At 43.4% G+C, this 21,871-nt stretch overlaps 1 protein-coding gene across 1 annotated transcript in view; it reads left to right on the top strand.

The window, feature by feature from the left end:
• PID1 (phosphotyrosine interaction domain containing 1) overlaps nt 1–21,871 on the top strand; it is a 225,531-nt gene that overhangs the window by 85,047 nt on the left and 118,613 nt on the right. Inside the window, exon 2 of the mRNA XM_046019913.1 lies at nt 18,562–18,708. Coding sequence (XP_045875869.1) covers nt 18,562–18,708 — 147 coding nt within the window. The remainder of the gene's footprint in view (nt 1–18,561; nt 18,709–21,871) is intronic.

Here is a 21,871-nt window from a genome sequence, read left to right as displayed (position 1 = left end):
AGAATTGGCCCCTGGGACACCTTGTTGGCTCAGTTGGTTAAGCGGCTGCCTTCCGCCCAGGTCGTGATCCCAGCATCCTGGGATCGAGTCCCATATCGGGCTCCTTGCTTGGCAGGGAGCCTGCTTCTCCCTCTGCCTCTGCCTGCCTGTGCTCACTTGTTCTCTCTCCCCACTTCTCTCTGACAAATAAATAAATAAAATATTAAAAAAAAAAGAGAGAGAATTGGCTCCATATTTGGATTCAGTGGATATGCAGTTGTAGAAAGAGGGAATAGTAGAAACCCAGCCCTGGTCTCTGACTTTGACCTCTGCACCGATGCTGGGGCTGAAATGGGCATGCTGGAGAAAGGAGACAGTTCCCGGGGAAGGGCCCTGGAGAAGACAAGTAGCCTAGTTTTGGGCATTTTGACTTGGGCATTTTAATATCTTTCATGTGAATCCTTTTCTTATCAGAAGCCCAAAACAGCTGTCGTTGGAATTCACCTATCAACGAATAGGTCGCCAGTGGAAATAGGTCACTTGGTGTTTCAGAGAGTTGAAAAGAATAAATGTTGAAATCTAGTATAATGAGGAAGGATTGAGGAAAGGGAAAAATAAAAACACGACAAAACAGACCAAAAACCAAAGAAAGAAAAGAGCAGCCCTAGTGTTGAATGCTATTGGCTTTGGAGTAATGATCCGCTTTACAATAGTGGCTAACATCCCCAGCTCTAGCCGTGTCAGGACCTGTGATGCTAGCCACTCTGCCTGTTTTACTCAGTTAATCCTATGTAGCTCTGTGAAGTGTAGACACTGTCTCTGTCCCCATCCTAGATGAGCAAACTCACCTAGGGGATGCGGAAGTTGGGGAGGTTAAGTGAACTCCTAAGTTAGTTCATGCATCTTCTGTTTTACGTGAGAGGGTTGAGAAAACATTAAGAGCAACAGATGGCACAGAAGAGGACGTCCATCAAGCACCACTGAACTTAGGTTTGGCTGATGTGTACACTGTATGTTACAGGAAAAGATCTTGTATTATTAAGTATCATTAGCGCTATCTGTACCAACAAGAGTTTTTGAAACTTGCTGGGATACAGGTTTTTGAATTTCAGGGCCTAGTTACCTAATAGAAACAACATATAGCACAAGTTGTGTTGGGAATACGTGCTGAATCCAGGAACTAAAAATCATGGGCCGCCCGGGCAAAGTCTGCTGGCTGTGTGACTGTGAGTTGAGGCAAGGCAGGGCAGCTCGGAGCCAAATGGAACCAATTAAAGTACACTTGAACATGGACCTCAGGTTGTTTACCAAGCCCATTTGCTGGTGGAGAGTCACGTTTCTTTATCCTTCTTGTTTGTAATTTAATTTGCTCATTGTCTTTAAGGAAAAAAAAAGGTTGTAGGAACTTTGGCTGAAACTGCAAAAATTCAGATTTTATGAGCATGTTGAATGCAAAGAAGGAAATATAAAGTTGTTCTAAATTTACACACAGACTATACACCTGTTTTGAATTTGTAGCCTTGAAAGATGTCACTTTTTAGAATAGGCACGGGGAGCCTGTGTTGTACTTGAGGCAGGTAACAGGAGGCGGCGGGCATGGGGATAGCGAAATCCATCTCCAGTAATTGCAGAGTTCCCCTGCCGCCTCCAAAAGTCCCCGTTTGGCATCAGTAGAAGGTTTTATGGAGAAATTGCACCCAGCCCTCCCAAACTTACCTTTGTGGCTGCAGATATAGCAAAGTCCATCTGGATCTGTTTCCTGAGAGAGGAAATGAATGGAATGCATGTCACATGTATCATGCAGTTGTAATACCATGATTATTCATGTTCGTGCTGTAAAAATATATTTTCAAGTAACTCTAAACCATAATGTTGAGTGGCTTATGTTTAGGTCAATAACTGAAGGTGGTGAGCAGAGGCTATGATTAAAATGATCTTATCGGGGCGCCTGGGTGGCTCAGTCCGTTAAGCGTCTGCCTGCTTGTCCCTCTGCCTGCACTCCCCTTGTTTGTGCTCTCTTGATCTCTCTCTCTGACAAATAAATAAATAAAGTCTTTAAAAAAAAACAAATAAAGAAATGGTCTTACTTGTTTTAAATCAAAAGAAAATTTGTTTAAGACCAGTGGTCCTCAGAGAAGGATGTGTGTGGTGTGAGGGTGGGATTATATTAGAATCACTTACTTACTCCCTTCCGTTGTCCTTCCTTACGTTGTCCTGCAGGATGGGGAGTGGGAACAGTTTGCCTGCCATGTGCATTTGAAAATACTTTCCACTTGATTCTGTCCTAAACCACTCTTTTAGGACTGGTGCTTTTGTTTGTTTGTTTTTGTTGTTTAGTATTTGAAAGTATTTATTGTCTTTTTTAAAAAATTTATTTGACAGAGAGAGACACGGTGAGAGAGGGAACACAAGCAGGGGGAGAGGGAGAGGGAGAAGCAGGCTCTCTGCGGAACAGGGAGCCAGATGTGGGGCTTGATCTCAGGATCCTGGGATCATGACCTGAGCCGAAGGCAGACACTTAGCGACTGCGCCATCCAGGCGCCCCGTTTATTAAGTGTCATCTTGCTGCTGGGAAATGCAGTAATGTTGTTCACAGAGACCCATGATAGTTTTTATTGACAAGCTAATTGATAAACAAGAACAGCTTGAAATAATAAAAAAAAATTATATTTAACAAGGGAAGTATGGCCTGGGACCCTAATAATGAATCACTCACTCGAGCTCTTTGTTTAATCCAATGTTTGCTTGCATTTCTTATTATGAAACACACTGAGCTGTGAGGGAAGCCTGGCCAAGACTGTGGTGGGGTTGAATTTTAACGACTTCTGTGAGATTTTGGTAACTTTAAATCGTGTCTATAAGCATGATGTTCTGGTTATTTATTGCACTGTAACAAATCACCTCAAACATTCGCTGTGTAAAATAGTAATGGTCATCTGTTTTGCTCACAAATCTGCAATTTGGACAGGACTCTGGTGGGGGGAGGGTGCTCAGCTGAGGCAGCTCAGCTGGGGCTAAGAGGCCACTTCAAGATGGCTTCTTCCTGTGGCTGGCAAGTTGGTGCTGGGTGTCAGCTAGGATCTGAGGGGGGTTGTCCTGTTCTTCACAAGCACCTCTCCTTGGGGCCATTAGAGCTTCCTCATAGCAGAGCAGCTGGATTCTGAGATTTAGTGTTGCAAGAACAGCCGCTGGAGGCTGCCAGTCTGCTAGAAGTTGACTAGAGATGACATAGACCTGAGCCGAGGTCTCCTCTTGAGGTGAGGAGTGTCAAAGAATTTGCAACCATATTTAATCTACCCCCGACCAAATCAGACCACTTATCTTTTGCCTCTATAAGCTGTTCACTTTCGTATCTTTTGACATCTCTCAGGGTACTTCTTTCCCTGTACTGTATGCCCCAACCCTCGACCTTTTTTCATGTATTTTTCAGAGAGGGCAAAAGTTAGTTCTTGAAGGGAGGAGGATCTTAGATATTACAGTGGGACAATCTATACCACAGAACATAAACAGATACACAATATATCTGTGGTATTAAAATTTCATGGGGGTGAGGGAGGCAATTAGGAAAAAAAAAAGTCTAAGAAGCCTCCTTAGGGGGAGAGATCATGTAAAAAACTTTGAGAAACACTGCTTTACTTCTAGGCCAGATGTGTTATCTTCTCTTCCATAAAACCTATCCCAATCCAATCCCGGCAAAGTTAATTGTTCCATTTTTATATACTTATAGACGTTTTATTCATATGTCTGCAGTGTATTTAAGCTGGTGGGATGATGCCTTTTTCTCTCTTATTTGACCGAGAACTTCCTAGATACATAATACCATGTACCTGTAGTATGCCTATAATCCGTATTTAGTGAGTTGAATTAAAATGGACTAAGGGCATTAGGTTTTATCTTGGTTTGGGTTCTTCCAGAAATAGACCCTGAGGCAAGGATTCAAGTGTCAAGTAGGAGCCTCCTGGAAAGTGAAGGAAATGCTGGTGGGGAGCAGGGAGGTGGGACAGGGAGGGAGAGGAAGCCCTTGAAGGGAATGCTGTCAAGCCAGCTGCCGCCTGTGACCAGTGCTCAGTCCTGTGGGGGATATGCCCAGAAATGTAAAAAGCCAAAACCAAAACTAAACCCAAACAAAAAAGCTTCAGAGCTCAGAATCAGACCACTTGTGGAGCTGAGGAGCAGCAGGATTTATACTCCCACTCTCTGCTGTTCATTGACTGAAGACTCCCAGGGTTGTCAATGGGCTGCGCTTGGCTTCTGGGACAAGCCCCAGGCGGAGAGAAGCAGGCCCTGGTGGTGGAAGTCAGAAGCGGGAAGGCTGAGGGCAAAGGTTGAACAGCCCAGTATAAGCTGGAGGCTTCCTTAGCACTGAAGCCCTGAACTAGTCAAAGGAAAGGTGACGAGAGGTTTTTGTTTGGAATGGGAAACTCTGACTTTCTCATTATTAGTTTCCCTGGTTGAAGTTCAGCCACATGAAGACAGGAAACGCGCCAGTCTTCTTCAATACTGTGTGCTCCGCCGAGTCCCTGACTCAGCAAAGTAGAGGATTAATGAATAAATGGCTGACTAAACTAGCACTAGGGTTTAAGAGGTACGTTCTTTATTGTGTTCCAGTTCAAAGGAGGTGAGAGCAGGTAAGGCACAAGCTGGTAATGAAAGCTGACAAGTGTCAGGTGCAATTCGCCTTCAGGAACTCTTAGGAACAGACAGACGAGCTACAAGGGAGATCCGTTCCTGGTGGTGGCCTGGGCTGCTTACGGAACCACTGGCATTTTTGTGACTGAGCGGTCAAGGGTCATATTCAGGCCCACTGAACTCGGACAGGCCAAGGCCAGGTCCTATGCACTTACCTGAGTGTCTTGTCCTGAGAAATTTACCATATTAAGTTCAGGAGCAGTGAAAACAAGTAGTTTTTTTTTTTAAATATTTTATTTATTTGACAGAGAGAAATCACAATTAGGCAGAGAGGCAGGCAGAGAGAGAGGAGGAAGCAGGCTCCCTGCGGAGCAGAGAGCCCGATGCCGGGCTTGATCCCAGGACCCTGGGATCATGACCTGAGCCGAAGGCAGAGGCTTTAACCCACTGAGCCACCCAGGCGCCCCGAAAACAAGTAATGTTGACTAGCCGGTGAAATGACTATGCCTCGATGAGCTTGTGATCTTGGAGAATTGGCTTAGTGTACACCTTTCCTTTCCATCATGGGTTGAATGGTGTGGCCCTTCCTCTCCCCTCCCCCCACCAAAAAAAAAAGATATTTTGAAGTCCCAACCCTCAGTCCCTCAGAATGTGACCTTTCTTAGAAATAGGGTCTTTGCAGAGGTAAAGTTAAAATGAGGTCATTAGTGTGGGACCTAATCTAATACGGTGTCCTTAGAAATTTGGACTTGGAAGCAGACACACAAAGAGGGAAGATGATGTGAGGACAGAGAGACAGGGTAGCCATGCATATCTACAGGGGATGAGGCTACTAGCCAAGGAATGCCAGGGAATTCCAGGGATTGCCAGCAGGACCAGAAGCTAGAGAAGGAAAGGAAGGACTTTACCCTAGAGCTATCAAAGAGAGTGTGACCCTGCGGACATCTTGATTTTGGAGTTCTAGACTCCAAAACTGTAAGACAATAAATTTCTGTTGTTTCAAGCTACCAGTTTTTGGTACTTGACTACAGCAGCCTAGGAAAGTAGTACCCTTTCTTTTCTTTTTCTTTTCTTTCTCTCTCTCTTTTTTTTTTGACTCGGACTTTTCCAAATAGTTGTCCCTTTCCTCTCTTTCTTCTTCCTCCTCTTCGCTTGCTTTCTTATATATGCTACAGCAATTAATAGTTGATACTTGCCTGTAGCGTCCCTTGGTTTAGGAAGGACATTCCATTCCTAAGCCACTTGGAGGACAAAAGAGAGGCTCTTCTTCAGATGTCTGGCCCTTTTGGCTGTAGCTCAAAAAGGGGTCATTTTTCTCATTGAAATGGTTTGCTGTCTATACCAGGTCTGGGTGGGAATGAGCCTTTCCTGTTGGAGGGCAGTGGGACGTGCCTAGGAGATGGCCTCTTTTACATGTTACTCCTCTTAGGGCTGGAGGCACAGATCCCTTCCTTTCCAAGGAAACTTAATGGATTTACCTGATTTCAGGGGACCCAAGTGGGGCCATTAATCATGGTTCTTGTGGCTGAGAGTTGCTGGCTTCCTGCCAGGGAGGTGGGATGTTTGTCTGGTTGTGGACCTGGACTGGAGCTCATTGCCAAGGTGATCTTCAGAGAGGAACAGTCTGGCTGATGGTTGCGGGAAGTGGTATGAAATCATGGAATGGAAGGGAATCGGCTAAAATGAGAACAGTGTGATTTAGGCACGTGTTTAGTTTGAAGGTTTTTTTTTTTTATTCCAATAATGTTTTTCTTCTCTTAATTATTTGTTTCTGCATTAAACATTTATCTCGCAGCTGCTCTGTGTCAAGTGCTTAGCTAGGGACAAAGAGACAGGAGGGAAGGAGTACATCCCGGTGTGACAGGTAGCATGAAAGTCCTGATTATTGTCCACAGCGCAGGTCAGGCAGAAAGGTAACTTTTACCTGGCCTGGCATGTAGGGAGTTTCAGGAAAGCCTTTATAGATGTGATCATAACTGAGAGGAACACCACCAGAATATAAGAGCTGTATTCCTTGATATGGACAACATTTTACACTTAGAACAAAACAAAATAAAACAAAAAACCCCTCTTCTGAAGGTATCATGTATAGCAAATGAATTCTCCATCCTCTGTGGATGACTGCAGCCCCGTGCTGTCCATGGCGCCCTCATCAAAACAAACTCTGGCTTGCCCAGTCTCTGGCATGCTACCTTCCAGACCATTTGAAGCCTGGGGACAAAATTATTTTTAGTTTCTTTCCAACCTGCCAAGATAATGTTCAGTCGTGTATCCACCAAAATACAGTCCTGCAGAGGAATTTTGCCTAGTGAAAATGAAGTGAAAATAAAACCGAATGAGCGGGGATGGACGTGTTCATAATACGGACATGCTGTGTCCCCGTGGGCAGAGGATTTTCTGACACTACAAAGCAGGCATTTCCAATTGGAACATAAAGGTGTCCCTGTGGCTGTACCCGGGAACTGAATGAAGTCCCTTGGGGAAATAGGAGAAACAGCTTTTTTTTTTTTTTTAAATTATGTTCCGTTAGTCACCATACAGTACATCATTAGTTTTTGAGGTAGTGTTCCATGATTCATTGGTTATGCATAACACCCAGTGCTCATCACAACACGTGCCCTCCTAAATGCCCATCCCCTGTGGAATCTTAAACTCATAACATTTGGTTTGGTTTCCAAATCTTGCTTTGTTTGGTCTGACTTCAGTCTTCTAAAAGGGTGTTTATGCTGTTTTGTTTTTATTCTCTGCTCTGTGCCCTCATTTATTTCTTTGGAGGAAGACAAGTTCTCGGGGTGTTTCTTGTCATGCACTTGCTTTGCTCTGGGTTTTAAAGGCTTACCTTGTGTTTCACTCATGCTCATTGTGCATCCGAGAAGGACATGGTTAGGGAGCCACCTGATCAAGGCCTCAGCTACTAGATAATTGCAGATAGATGACATTAAAATTTACAGAAAATTAGTAGCAGTTGGCTTTCGGCATGATTGAAAATACAAATTAGCAAAAGGAAAGAGAGCAAAGGAAAAAAGAGAAAAAAATTACATATAATTCAACAACCAGGAAGCAATACTATTTATGCTTTTGTATATGTGTTTCTAGAGTTTTGTTTTGTTTTTTTAGAGAGAGAGTGAGAGCTATGCGTTTGCGTGAGCAGATGGGGGAGAGACAGGGGAAGAGGGAGACTCTTAAGCCGACTCCAAGTTCAGCACAGAGCCTGACATGGGGTTCGATCCCACAACCCTGAGATCATGAACCGAGCTGAAATCAAGAGTCAGACATTTAATTGGCTGAGCCACTCAGGTGCCCCTATGCTTCCAGATACTTTAAAGTGGTTGTCTAAATTTAAATGGCAGAACGTAGGGAGGGAAAAAAATAAAGATAATTTGTGTGTGTGTGTGTGTGTGTGTGTGTGTGTGTGTGTGTGTGTGCGTGCACACGCGTGCAGGCTTGTACCAGTTACTCCTCTAGGTATTTAATGTACATTGTCAGGGGAAATACCGCAGGATTTATTAGAGACTCGGGACCTTGACGTCAGAGCGCCTTAGAGCAAATCCGCCCTGCGTTATTCAGAATGGTACTGGAAGGTAAGTGAGATAATCCTTGTCAAGTGCCTTTGTCACTTGATGGGAAGTGTGGCTCCATCTCTCTCTCTTCTCTCTCTCACATGCACACATTTGTATCAGTTGCTGCTCCTGCTGTATGGTGAGTCATGTACTGAGACTCATGACTGAACCTAGGATTTCCTGATTCTAAAACCTTTAGAATTTAGAATTCCATGCCTTATACTATTGATTACAGAATGAAATCTAGTATGCCTTTTTATTTACTTATTTTTGAAGATTTTATTTGTTTACTTTTGAGAGAGGGAGAGAACAAACGAGAGGGCACAAGAAGGAGCAGGAGAGGGGGAGAGGAAGTAGACTGCCCACTGAGCAGGAACCCCAAAGTGGGGCTTGATCCCAAGACTGTGAGATCACGACCTGACCCGGAGGCAGATGCTTAACCGACTGAGTCACCCAGGTGCCCCTATTATGCAGGTTTAAAAGATGATACAGCAGCAAGCTTATCAATTCTGGACGGGTGCAGTGATCTGGGTTGGCATGCTGGTTGACTGAACCAGGCCACTCATTACAGTTTCTTCATCTGCGAAATGAGGGAGTTGGTCTAGGTCATGGAAGGTTGCTCCTCTTCTTGACATTCTGCATTTCTGGGTTGTAATTCCTCCTAGGCAGAGTTTCAGGGTTCCTGTGTCCACATTTCCAAAGCAGGAGAGGATGTGTCTGAGAAGGGAGGGAGGAAGCTGACCACAACCAGATAGTATTTAGCATCCACGGACCCATAAATATCTGAGCTGGACAGAAACAGGGCTTGAGGGGAAAGGACCTTTGGAACTTGAGGATAATACTAATATATATTTCATAACATTTTATGTGTATCTTTCTAAATACAAAGCAATCTTCAGTGCACTTAGTTTTGGTTGATTAAAAATATAAATTTGACTCTGGCTTCTGCCTACAATGAAGACAGCAAGAAGAGCATCACTTTCCATCCTGTTAACAAGAAAAAATCAGCTAATTTATAGAATCAAACCTCTCTAACCCATCAAAGAACCAGGGTCAACAACAACAACAAAAAGAACCAGGGTCATAGTACATCCAACTGGCCAGAAATATACAGAAAACAAGACTTCCAAAAAAAAAAAAAAGGCACCATATGAGTTACAGCTCACTTGTAGTAGAGAGTGGTGGAAGATGGCCTGCAAGGCAAAGGGGTAGAAAATACTCAGCTAACTTTCTTCACTCATTTTTAAAGGTTGACTGTTGCCTAGTACTGGTGTGAAGAGCTCATGGTTACTCTTCACCCAAGGGGAATTTGCATCAACCCATAGGTCTTTCCAAACAGAGCACCACTGGGACTCATGAGATCTTCTGAAAGCAAGGCTGGAGGCCAGAGCATGCCTTCTTTGATGGTCTAGGCCTGGGGGAGGGATGGCTGTCATGGTTAAGGCCACGTACCCGGACTCATTTCTTCTAAGGAACTCGAGACTGCACAGCTGGGGAAGGGGGAAACATCCTGTGCTTTGAGGGCTTAGGTAAAGACCCATTGTAACATGTAGAGAGGAAGAGAAAAAAGTCCTCTGCATCTTGAAGGAAGGCAGGGAGCCACCCTGGATCCAGACAAGTAGTGGTCTCTGAACAGCGGGGACAGAGACAAGATCACTGAGAAAGCCTGACTTCCAAGACCAGAGGACGCAGGATCTGCCTAAGGCTGAGGTGGAACAAGAGGGAAGAACCCTTCCTTGCACTCTCCCCAACACACTCCCAGGCTAGAAAGCCCCTCGTATCAAGCAGTTGCAGTTAACGTATGGGGGCAGGGGAAGCATGTGTGGGGGAGATGCTGTGAGTCCTAGGGGTACGGAGAAGTCTGCAAGAGGGAACAGGAACATTGAGACACATCTCCCAGTGATGCAGACCCCAGCCTAAAGACAACGTCATTCTAGAGGAATCAAAAACTGTGGTGCAGCAATAAAACCCAAGCCAGACCAGTTTCAGACAAGACTGACTTAAGACACCACACTGATGCCCGAGCAGAAGGGATGTGATCAGTTTCAGGTTTAAGGGTTATTTCCCTGGGACTCTACTGCACATGATGACCAGAATCCAACAGAAAAATAGGAGAGGCACAAAAAGCCAGGAGGAAAACGATCCATAGTGAGAAGACAAAGCCATTAACAGAACCAGGCCCAGAGATGACTCCAATAGGGGATTTAAAATAACTGATAAGTATTTAAAGGCTCCAGTGAAAAAAGTGAAGAGCAAACATGAACGTATGGGGTATTTCAGCAAAGAAAGAATCACATAAAAGTGCTAAGAAAAACAAAAATGAGAAGGAAGACAACAACAGAGTTAACAGAGATGAAGACGGCCTTTAATGAGCTCATCAATAGACTCAGCAGATACAAAGGAAGAGTTAGTGAACGAGGAGATAGGCCATCATATTGATTATTGAGTTTCTGTGTTTTACATTGATTGATTTTCCTCCTCCAATCTTTATTTATTATTTGGTTTCTTCTACTCACTTTGGGTTTCATTTACTCTGTTTAGTTTTCCTTTCTTGAAGGTTGAAGCTGAGTGAGCTGAGTTTATTGAAGAAAGAATTTTCTTTCCTAATATTCTAATTTTCTAATATGCTAATGTTTCTAATATTGGCATTTTGTGCTATAAAATTACACTTACCCTTACATAAGTTTTAGTGGCATCTCAGAATGTTTTCATTTCCATTCAGTTCGAAGTACATTCCACCTTGTCTTTTGATTTATTCTTTGATTTAGGGGTTATTTGGAACTATACTAGTTTCCACGTATTTGAAAATTTTACCGAGATCTTTCTGTTGATTTTCCTTTGTAGAATTTGAATTATAAATTTACTGAGGTGTTTTTTATTTTATTTTTTAAATTGCTTTTTTATGGTCCAGAATTTGGTCTGTTTTGGTGAAGTGTATTCTGTACCCTTGAATTCTGTTGTTTTTGGGTGGAGCCATCTGTAAATGTCAATTATATCACGTTGGTTGGTGGCGTTTTGCAAACTTGAGAGATCCTTGCCACTTTTCTATGTATTTTATCCATTTGGGAGAGGGCAACGTTGAAATCTCCAACCCTATTTGTAGTTTATGATTATTTATCTCTTGTGGCCCTATCAGTAGTATTTGCTTCTTTGTATTTTGAGCGAATTTCTTTAGGCAACATAGAATCAGGCCTCCCTCATCAAAATCTCACTAAATCTGCCTTCTTTTTTACTAGGGGTATCAATTTTATAGATTTTTAAATCTATCACTTTATGGTTTATTTTCTCTTTGTCTCATCTGGATTTTTATTGTTGTTACCTTTTCCCTCTCCTTCTGCCTTATTTTTTATGATTCTGTTTTATCTTTTCTAACTCTTTGGCTTGTTATATTAGTCTTTGCTTTACGGTTTGTAGCATACACCTTTATTTATTTATTTATTTTTAAAGATTTTATTCATTTATTTGACAGAGAGAGAGAGAGCATAAGCAGGGGGAGTGGCAGAGAGAGAGAGGGAGAAGCAAGTTCTCTGCTGAGCAGAGAGCCCCACACTGAGGTTGATCCCAGGACCCTGGGATCATGACCTGAGCTGAAGGCAGAGGCTTAACCCACTGAGCCACCCAGGGGCCCCTAGCCTACACCTTTAGCTTACTGCATTCAGGTGATAGTACACCACCAATACCATATTTCCACTTCACCTTTTCTGACCTTTATACTCCTGTGTAAGCGTGCTGAAATCTTCCTCCTCTCCAGTGAGCTCTTCGCGAGCCTTGAGGGCTTTCTGCGGGCTCTGTGGGCATTGAGTTATTTTTGTGCCTCTCCCACATAATCTCTTGAGAGAATCTGTGATGTGCAAAAGAAACGCTTCCATAATTAAAACTGCATGAATAAATATGGGTGTGTGAACATGAGTATTTTCAGTTAGTTTAATAATAGCGATCACTTTAACAGATATAGACAACCTTTTAAATTTAGGAGTGTCTGGAGGTAGGCCTTTAAAATTAAGTTGGAACTTTTTGCAATAAGGCAGTTACTAGGACACTTTGCAGCAAGAAGGAAGATGCCAGACTGCTGTAGGTCTTTCTTTTCTTGAAATACCAGATCGACATAAACGGCATTAAAAAAAAAAATTAATCCTCAAAGTGAAAGAGTGCGATTTTGAATATGCTTGCTGACTTTGGGGGAGAGTTTCCAACTCTCTTTTCCTTTTAAAAAAGGACAAAAGCGAAAAACATCTTTTGTATTAAAACGTACTCACATGAAAATTGGATGTACGTGAAATTTTCTTTTACTCATTCATAGGATTGCTCTTAATCGTATAGCAAATCATTTGTGGTTTCTTTAACAGGAAAGTAATTTTTTCTTGCTTTTATGTTATTTTTTGTTTTGTTTTGTAAAAATGCCAGAATAAATATTTAAAAACAGAAATGTAAAAATTTTTCATTAAAAGTGATAAGTGAGATCTTCTGGAAAGTCAAGGTGGAGTATTGCAATGGTTTCTTTTCTCATGCTTGGGGCTTGAGTCTACTTTTAAAAAAAATGGTATAAAATGTAAGGAAAGCACAACAAAGTTTAATTAATTCTTACATACCCCCCAAGGAATAAAATGCAGTGTGGTTATGAACAGAATGCGAAAGCCCTACTGATTTTTGCACGCCCGGTACAAATTAACATTTGTTTGGGGAACTGAAGTTTTCCATTTATTTGGTTCACCCACTGGTTCCTTGTCGTTCTCTTCAGGAGAACATTTGCAATATTTCTGAAGCTTGATTAAGGCCTTACTGAATCAGTAATTTGCAAGTTAAAACTGACCATTTTAGCCAGCCTTCACAATGCAAGGATGAACCAGGGATTAAAACCTTAATGCCTTTTCTTTAATTTGAGGGAGGATAGTGTTCCAGTTATCTTAGAAAAAGAGGAAGCGGGATTTGGCTTCAAAAGATGCTTTATATTTTGGATAGAGAGTCAATACAAAGGTGAGATACACCCGATTTGAATTGGTAAAATATGTAAATCCTTGCCTGCTGAACTGTCAGAGATTAATGTCTGAATAGGAGTAGGAAGCGCCAACTGTAAAATTATACAGGGCATGGCGGTTACCCCATTCGCATAATGGGGCTTGATTTAGAGGCTCTATTTTAGGGTTGCACATAAAGCACCCAATGCAGAAAGCCGGGCTTTGTTTAATTTGTCCGGGGCAGTGCCCTAATTTTCTACAACACTATTCACTTCCCTCCGTTAAGAATGAATAACACATTTTCTTTATGGAACTCTGTGCGTCTTTCATTTGGGAGCAATCGCTTTTCCAAACTCCTCTATTAGATTCCTCTTTTGTTGCCTTTTTGTAATGCTCCTAGATGATGGTAAATTGCATTGTCTTTGTTGCACTTGTCTACCCATGCAAAGGACAAGCAATACCCTTTTCGACATGGCATAACGTAGCCCTTTACACTTGACAGATGGGAAAGCTAAGACCTGGGAAGTACAAGCCTTGCAGTTCTGATAGAGCTGGTTGTCCCATCTCCATCTTTGCTACCCAGCAAGGGAATTTGTCACCTGAACGCATGTCATCGTATGTCCTTTGGCTATCTCTGGAGACTTGGAATTCATCTCTTTTCGGCAGGAGCTGAGGACTTTATTGCAAACATGGATAACCGAGGGACTGTAATACCTCGTTTCAGTGATTATTGGTGTTTTATCATTAAGGCTCAACCTCTTCAGGTAACAAAGTGCAAGATTCACTATCTTTTTTGTTTGTTTGTTTTTAAATACAATCTTGCTATTGGATTCTGCAGTTTAACATTTATGAAGTCCTTTTTAAGTTTTGTTAGTGGCTCCATTTTATTGTCTCAGATGATTTTTCTTTTCATCGAGAAGTAATTCGTGTTAGCGAGACTCTTAGTTGCCAGGGTCAGACTCCTAACCCCAGCTTGCTGAAGCATCACGGAAATGTATTGGTTCATATTCTCTGTAGATCCATGGATGGATCTGAGTCAGATGAGGCTGGATCCAGGGCTCAGCAATGTCAAGTCGGTGACCCTCCGTATCCCGGTCCTCTTTGTTTCTGTGTGATCTCATTCTCAGGCTGACCTTGGTGGGTGAGCAGGTCAGCAGCAGCTTTGTACTCACATCACCCTGGCCTGGGCAACTTGGTCGTTCAGGCTTCTGGAAGAGTCTGTTCAGCCAGTCTTGAGTTTCCTCTAAACCAGTGCCTTTAGCCGGGGACACACGGTACTCAGGTGGTCAGCCTGTGTCCCATATTCTTTCCCAGGGTCAGGGGACAGAGACAGCCCCAGTCCACAGAGCAGCTAGATAGCAGTGGAGGCATTTTTTCGGAGAGGGCACGGGAGTGTTCTTATCACAAATGGCTAAAGCCACCACTTGAAGATTTACATGAGCCACTCAGAGTTACATAAAAATGTTAATTTTCCATAAGAAGACATATTATTGTAGACTCAATGACTCATCAGATAATTCACAGCGTATTTCCCTCTTTACTTTCATTGTTGGCAAAAAGGACAAAGACATTAAAGAAAAAAAATTTAAAAAAACTTTTTAAAGGTTTATTCATTTGACACAGAGAGAGAGAGAGAGAGAGAGAGCACAAGTAGGCAGAGCAGCAAGCAGGGGGAGAGGCAGAAGCAGGCTTCCTGCTGAGGAGAGAGCCTGTGGGACTCAATCCCAGCATCCTGGGGTCATGACCTGAGCTGAAGGCAGATGCTTAACCTACTGAGCCTCCCAGGGGCCCAAACCCCCCCCCCTTTTTTAAAGGAGTCATTTCTCAATTTCACATTCAGATACTGCCTTAGCATCTCCATTCAGCTAGTCTGATAAACTCACACAATTTGCAGTTGTCATTTGATTTCCCAGTCTCTAGCTACCGGGAGAACCCCTTTCAGGCAGAGGCTAACATTTCATTTCCGTTCCAGCTGCGTCTGCCACGGTGTCTGGCTGAGTGCAGGTGTTTGGGGAAGGTGCACACGATGGCCCAGTGAGCTAATGTAGGGCACGCACCTTGCCTGGCGGGAGGTGCCAAGGCTCCGAAGAGTTAGCTAGCTCAAGTTATGCAGCCTGTGTGTTGAAGTTGGCACACTGTCCCCAGTTTTGGGTTTTTAAAATGTTTCTTTCATTCTTTTACTTGGCTGTCTGGCTGTGTGTGTGTTTGTGCCAGTCTGCAGCTTCCCGGCTCTCTCTGTGCTCAACGATGGGACTGAGAGCTGTGACATTGGTCCCACAATGGGGGCCGGAGGACAGTCTTAGAGCTTCTGGGCAGTGAGGTGGTCCAGCCTGCATGACAATAGAGTCACCTCTGGGGCCATCTTTAGGAACATTCTGTGTGGCAGGAGTCAGGCTGAGTTGAGCCATGTACTTCTCATCGAGCTCCAGCAAAATGGCAGACGAGGGACGGCGTTCCCACTTGCTCATAACCTCGTCTTCTGAGCCATTCTCCCCTTTACCCTCTTTATTGTATGACCTCAGTTGCTGTCCCGCCATGGCAACCAACTTTGCCTCTCACTCTTAGGTGTCTGTGGTGCTCCTCTCAGAAACCTTTGTTACCCCCAGTGTTGGACGAGAACCAATTAAGAACAAAGACAGAAACTTCCAGAGTCATATGAAAACTTGCCTCTCTGTTTTTAAAAATTACAAATCAGTACTCACAGGGAAATATTAGGGTAACTCTTTCTCCCATTTGAAGAAATACCGGCGTGGCAACTTTATCACCTAGAAGGCAGCAGTATTAGTCAGGGTTGGATCAGAGAGACAGAACTAGTAGGAGACATGCAGCAAGATTTATGCAGGGAACTGGCTTATGCAGTTGTGGATGCTGGCGAGGCAAGTCTGAGATCCCTGGGGCAGGCTGTCGGGAAGGGTGGGCTGGAACTCTCCGCACAGACTGAGCTGCTGTCCACAGGTAGAAGTTCTTCCTCCTCAGGGAAGCCTCACCTCACCTGGTAAAGTCTTTTCAGTGGACTGACTCCAGTCCACCCAGATTATCAAGGATATATCTGCACTCAAATGATTATGGACTTAAAATCATACCTACAAAGTACCTTCACAGCAACTCCTGGATTAGCGTTTAGTTGAGTGAAGGTGGCCCATAAAACGGATAATCAGTGTGGTCAGTTGGGAGTTCTAGTAGATTCTCTGTGAACCCATGAAACTGTTATAGGCCCTTGGGATCTTTCACTGACTGAAACAGTTTCTGCTCTGATGGCCTTTGTATTCTAACGGAAGATGACAGAAAATAAGATGAATAAAATACATTATTTTGTAGTGGTGATAAGTAGTGATGAGAATAACAAAGCAGAGGAAGGGACTACACAGTGAGGAGTATCCACATGGGCAGATCTGGCTCCATAATTTGTGAGGACCAGGGCACAGTGAAAATGCAGTATCTCTCCTCAAAAAGTTGAAAAAAGTGCCACCAAAGGTACTGAAACATAAAACTTTTTCCTTTCTTCCCTGAATTTCTCTCCGTGGCAGTCATGGTGGATTTTTTTTTTTTCCTGTTTGGCTTTTGCTATTTTATCTGTTGTAAGAAGAGAAAAATTCAGAATTTAGATTATTAACACAAATCTGCCATTCATCATTAGGTTGTGCAATGCCCATTTTCAATGCAAATTTAGAAGTGGAATCACTGAAGTCACACGATCTGCATTTCCTAGTTCATGGGCGTGTCTCAATGTTGTGCTTGCCAGAGCAGTGGAAACACACTACAAACCCAGCTAATCTGTTTTTCTTTCATCTCTAAGACATGCACATTCTCCCCACACTTTACCTTTGGTTTGCGGATTCCTGAGGAGGGATGGATGGGAGGAGGAGGAGCTGCAGTTGCCCTGCCTGTCCCTTTCCTTCCCTGTTGTCCTTTTCAGTGTAAGTGGTTGCCTACTACAGGAAACTCATACAGAGAAAAGGGATACGCTGGAGTTCCTTGATCACTCATGTTAGTTAGGATACAACCAACTTCTTTCTGTACTTGAAGCAAGTTCTTCTAAGCATGGACTCTTGGGGCTGCCACTGCTCTGCCTACTGAGCCATAGGCTTAACACTCTTACCTTGTACTCACTTGGCATCCCGCCGAATTCCTAGGCATCAGGGGATGCACATACTGTATATATTTCCTCTATTCATGTATGCACACTGCCATCTCATTGGACTTCGCTTATGAAATGCAAGCTCAAAGGTACAGTTATGAGGGATTTCAAGATTTTTACTTTAACCCAAGAGCATTAAAGCAAGCGTGGAGCTTCCTGAGCATGGGACACTGTTGTGACCGAACAGGTTGCATGCCCGTGAAGCCATCTGTGTGTGTCTGTGTGAATGTGTGCACACATATGCTATTTTACATGATGTCGATTAAAAAGGACTGCCCCATAAGGTGACGTTTGATCAAGGTCCTCAAGAAGATCAGGAAGCCAGGCAGGCAGATATTAGGGCAGGAGTAGCATGTTCAGAGATTCCAAGACACATGAGTCTTTGCCTTATTCTCAGAAGAATAAAGAGGCCATGGTGGCTGGATCCAAGTGAGAGAGTGAAGGGTAGGAGATGAGGTTAGAGAAGCAGAGGTCCCTGAATGGTGCATGAGCTCCAGGGCCAGGGAAGGGACTTGGAATTTTTCTGTGAGAAGAAGGGAATGCTTGGGAGGGTCTTAAACAAGGAGTGAAATGCATTGATTGAATCTCCCTTTGGCTGTGCTGTGATAATACTCTGCATTGGGACAAAGTTGGAAGTGATTGGACCAGATGCTATGGTAGACCAAACAAAGATGGCGCCTGGACTGTGTGTATACACAGCAGCGATTAAATTTAGTTGGATTCTGGGCATATTTTACAACCAGTGACAATGGGAGCTGGGTATAAAATCGATATTTACCTAGAGTCCAGCAGATGAAATGGTCTATTGAGAAGTAGTGAATTTCCTGAAGTTCTTCAGCCAATGCATGGCAGAACTGGGGAAGGAGAGCAGGAGTCTTGTGTTCTTTTTCACTGGGTTTTCTTTTCTATTAGCTCTAGACTGCATTCCACTCCACCGCCACCAGCCCCCAATAGCTCTGTTAACATCTTCCCTTATTTGGCGTGGTGGAATCTCCAGGATTCTATCTCTATAAATCACTTTGAAGAACTTCTCAGAGCAAGGTCCTAGGTGATTCTCCCGCTACCCTATATTTCCGTGGTCTCATAGTGGGGGTTGGCCGTCCTCCCATGGTGTCACCTTAGTGCTGTCCTGACAGTCTTTTTCCTGCATTTTCTGAAGTATCTCTTGACCTCCTCGTAAAACAGAGTTCATAAAACAAAGATTTTCCTCCTGGGTTTGATATACAATTGTGCCATGTATAATGCCAAAAACTTTAACTGTAGTTGGCTTGCTTATTTATGTATTTATCTTGCTTCTCAGCACTTTCAGACCATGCTGAAGTCCAAGCTGAATGTCCTGACACTGAAAAAGGAGCCCCTCCCAGCAGTCATCTTCCATGAGCCCGAGGCCATCGAGCTGTGCACCACCACGCCCCTGATGAAGACCAGGACTCACAGTGGCTGTAAGGTATGTGGCATGTGGCTAGTAGGGCCTCTCTTGGTGGGACAAACCAAAGGACATGTAGCCTTAGGACACTTGTTTCCCAGTGGTGACTTTTGAAAGGAATGAAAATGTAACATGACTAATGAGCTTCGTTGAGTGACGCTGGGATGAACCCATATCTGCTGTATTTTTAGCAATCAACCACTCTCCATTGTTTCCAGGTAAAGACAAAAGTTCTAGTATGTGTGAATAAAATAGTCTTCTCACTTATATTTGCTGTAGGCTTGTGGAACTTCGGGGCTCCACAAGAAAAGTTCTGTCCTTAGTGATATTTCCTCCCTTTGTATTTGCACTCCAAATAAAACACATCTTAAAGAATAAAAAACAAGTTTCTCAACTGTGTACTTCTCCGTTGGGGGTTATTTTGCATTTTTGTTTGGCTTCAGCTCTCAGAATTGATACTAATATCCATGCCTCAGAATCCATTAAAAAACATTTTTTTTCATCTATGTAAACTGTAATGCTGACATTAAAGAAAACCTAGAAGTGGAATGTATAATTTTGGTAGGCTTTTGGGTTCTTTCTTGCATGATATTCTTTTTTACATGAATAGATGACTATAGCAATCAGTTCAGGAGTAACAGAAAATATGTTTATGCATATTTTGTCATTAGTAATTTTTTTTGAGGAATAAAAAATTAAGGGGCAGAAATTTGTTTTGAGTAGTGAAAATAAAATAAAACAGAAATGTATGTTTGCATGTGGGTTTTTATTATAATCTTGTAGACAGACTCCTTACTGCATTTCTAGGTTAGGGAAGTCAAGGCCCATCAGTCTTTCTTGCCAGAATATTCCATCCCCTCTCCCATTCTTGCATCACTATGGTTAGATTGGAGCCTACAGAAATCTTGATGGCTGTGTACACAGAATTCCACACGTGTTCATCCATCCCACAAATACCCAGTGGGTGCTCAGTGTCTGCCCAGCACTGGGGACAGTGGGAGCAACACCCACTAGCATCTTTGTAGGGTTTAACTTCTAGTTGGGGAGGAGGGAGAGAGAGTACAGGAAAACAAGCATTGGCTGTTGAGAAAGCCAGTCAGGAATAACTTGTGGAAGAATCTTTCAGGCAGAAGAGACCGGGAGTGTTAATTCTCAGAGGCGGAGATAGTCTGTGTGTGCTTTGTAATGGAGAGGAATGGGCTATAGAAAGTTTGTGAACTCGCCATCCCTAGAAATCTTGAAGATGAGATTCCAGGTGTAGATAATCATGATCTGGAATCAGGGATCTGGGCCAACTCCAGCTTTATGATTCTCTTTGAAGGAAGAAAACACCCAATGTATCCTTCTTCAACTTGTATACAAAATGCCCTTTATACAGTTATGTTTTAACTTAAACGCACTGGAGTTACATTCTTTAATTCTCAATGACAATCTCATGTTTGTGTTCAGAGTCACATTCTTTTGATAAGAAACAACAAAAAAGTTCCATGTTTGAGCCTTGAAATTTCTGTTTAGAATGTCCTGACCTCCCCATTGGTCCCCCCACCATCCACAGAAACAAAATGCAATGCTTCCTCTCTGATTGTTAGGAGTAACTTGGTTCACAAAATGCCAGCTGCAGAAGGAGGAGCTCTCTCTCGGCTCACGCCTGCCAGGAATAATGAGCACAATGTAGCCCTGGCCCAGCTGCCGGCCAGCGGACAGGACCCTCCATCTGCACACACTGCTAGGTCTTTTTCCCTAAACAGTTCTCTAGTCCTGCCTGCATAACTATGGGTTTGGGGAGGGAGAGAAGCAGGAGGGAGCAGAGTAAAGGAAAAGGGAGTTGAAAGTGGATTATGGTTAGTACCATCGAGGCTCTGGTTCATGTCAGATTTCGCCTTTCCCTCTGATCTGTATTCTCTGTGGGTCCTGATGGGATTGCCCTGCCAGGCTATTCATGTTGTGGGCAGCTGGGTCTTTGTGTGTTTTCCTCTACTGCTGCCACGTTTTTTGTTTTTTGTTTTTTTTTTTTTCTGGAGTAGAGTTATTTCACTGCAAAACCCAGTGCATACCATTAGGATGCGCCTGCCCGTGCTCTTGTTGGAGATTTCCAGAGTATCTGATGCTGTTTCTGATTTTGCACAGCTACAACCATGGTTGATCATACCTGGCTTCTCCTGCCTTGCACCACAGAATCCTAGGTGACTTTGACTTGTTAGCAAACATTTATTTAATTCATAGTCATGGCAGACCTTCTGTGTACATGGAATTGTGGAGAAAGGCATCAAGGCAGACGTTGCAGGTAATGCAATTTGTAGTCAAATGAAAGGAGTAGACGAGCGCCTGAATCCATAAACCTTCAGGGCTGCTGAAACTCGTGTGTGTATCAGAAAACCCTAGAGGACAGGTTTCTGGACCTTCTTCCCAGAGATTTTGATGCAGGCGCTCAGCTTAGCAGGCAGAAAAGAACCTGCACTTAAAAATAGACTGCAATTTACACGACTGTGCGGCCCAGGCACTGCCTGGAGCTTGAGGACCTAAGCTGCAGAGTGATGTGTGAGAAGAGCCACGTAAGTGACCCAAGTGGAGTCACACCTGGGGAGGCGGGAGATCGGCCAGGGCCGTGGAGGATGGAACTAGAATGGGTTTGCCGCAGCTGACCAGGAGGCTGACATCCAAGAAAGACCTGGGCTGGGTAATTTGTGCATCTGATGTGCGCCCTACCTACAGTGCCTGTAGGTGCCGCCTTGTCCTATAGGGGGCGCTGTTCTTTGTTGGATTGACTCATTTCTGGACCTAATTGTCAAAGTTCTCAAAGCCTTTGTGAAATGGTGGTAATGTTGATGATAATAATAATTAGTGATAAAATACTAATAATACAGAAATGATGGTAATGGTAAAGAGCTGATGTTTAGGAATGCATTAAGCACTCTCCTGTGCCCTTTTCATGGTATAGAAGCATTGGGTCCTCATGACCATCCAGTGGTTCAAGGGCCATCTCTGGCCCCATTTCACAGGTGAGTTAGTTGAGGTATAGAGAAGTTCTTTCCTGTACCAGAGTATCCAGTGAGTAACTAGCAAAGCCTGCATTTGAACTTCATCAGTCTGTCTTCGTAGCCTCTGCTCCTTCCCACCAGATTCCAACCCTTCTTCATGACCTCGAGTGACTCCTGTGTGTGTCCTAAGATAGTTCTTAAAACTG

Source organism: Meles meles, chromosome 9 (assembly GCF_922984935.1).
Source record: "Meles meles chromosome 9, mMelMel3.1 paternal haplotype, whole genome shotgun sequence".
NCBI classification, from domain to species: domain Eukaryota; kingdom Metazoa; phylum Chordata; class Mammalia; order Carnivora; family Mustelidae; genus Meles; species Meles meles.
This window is presented reverse-complemented; position numbering and strand designations above follow the sequence as displayed.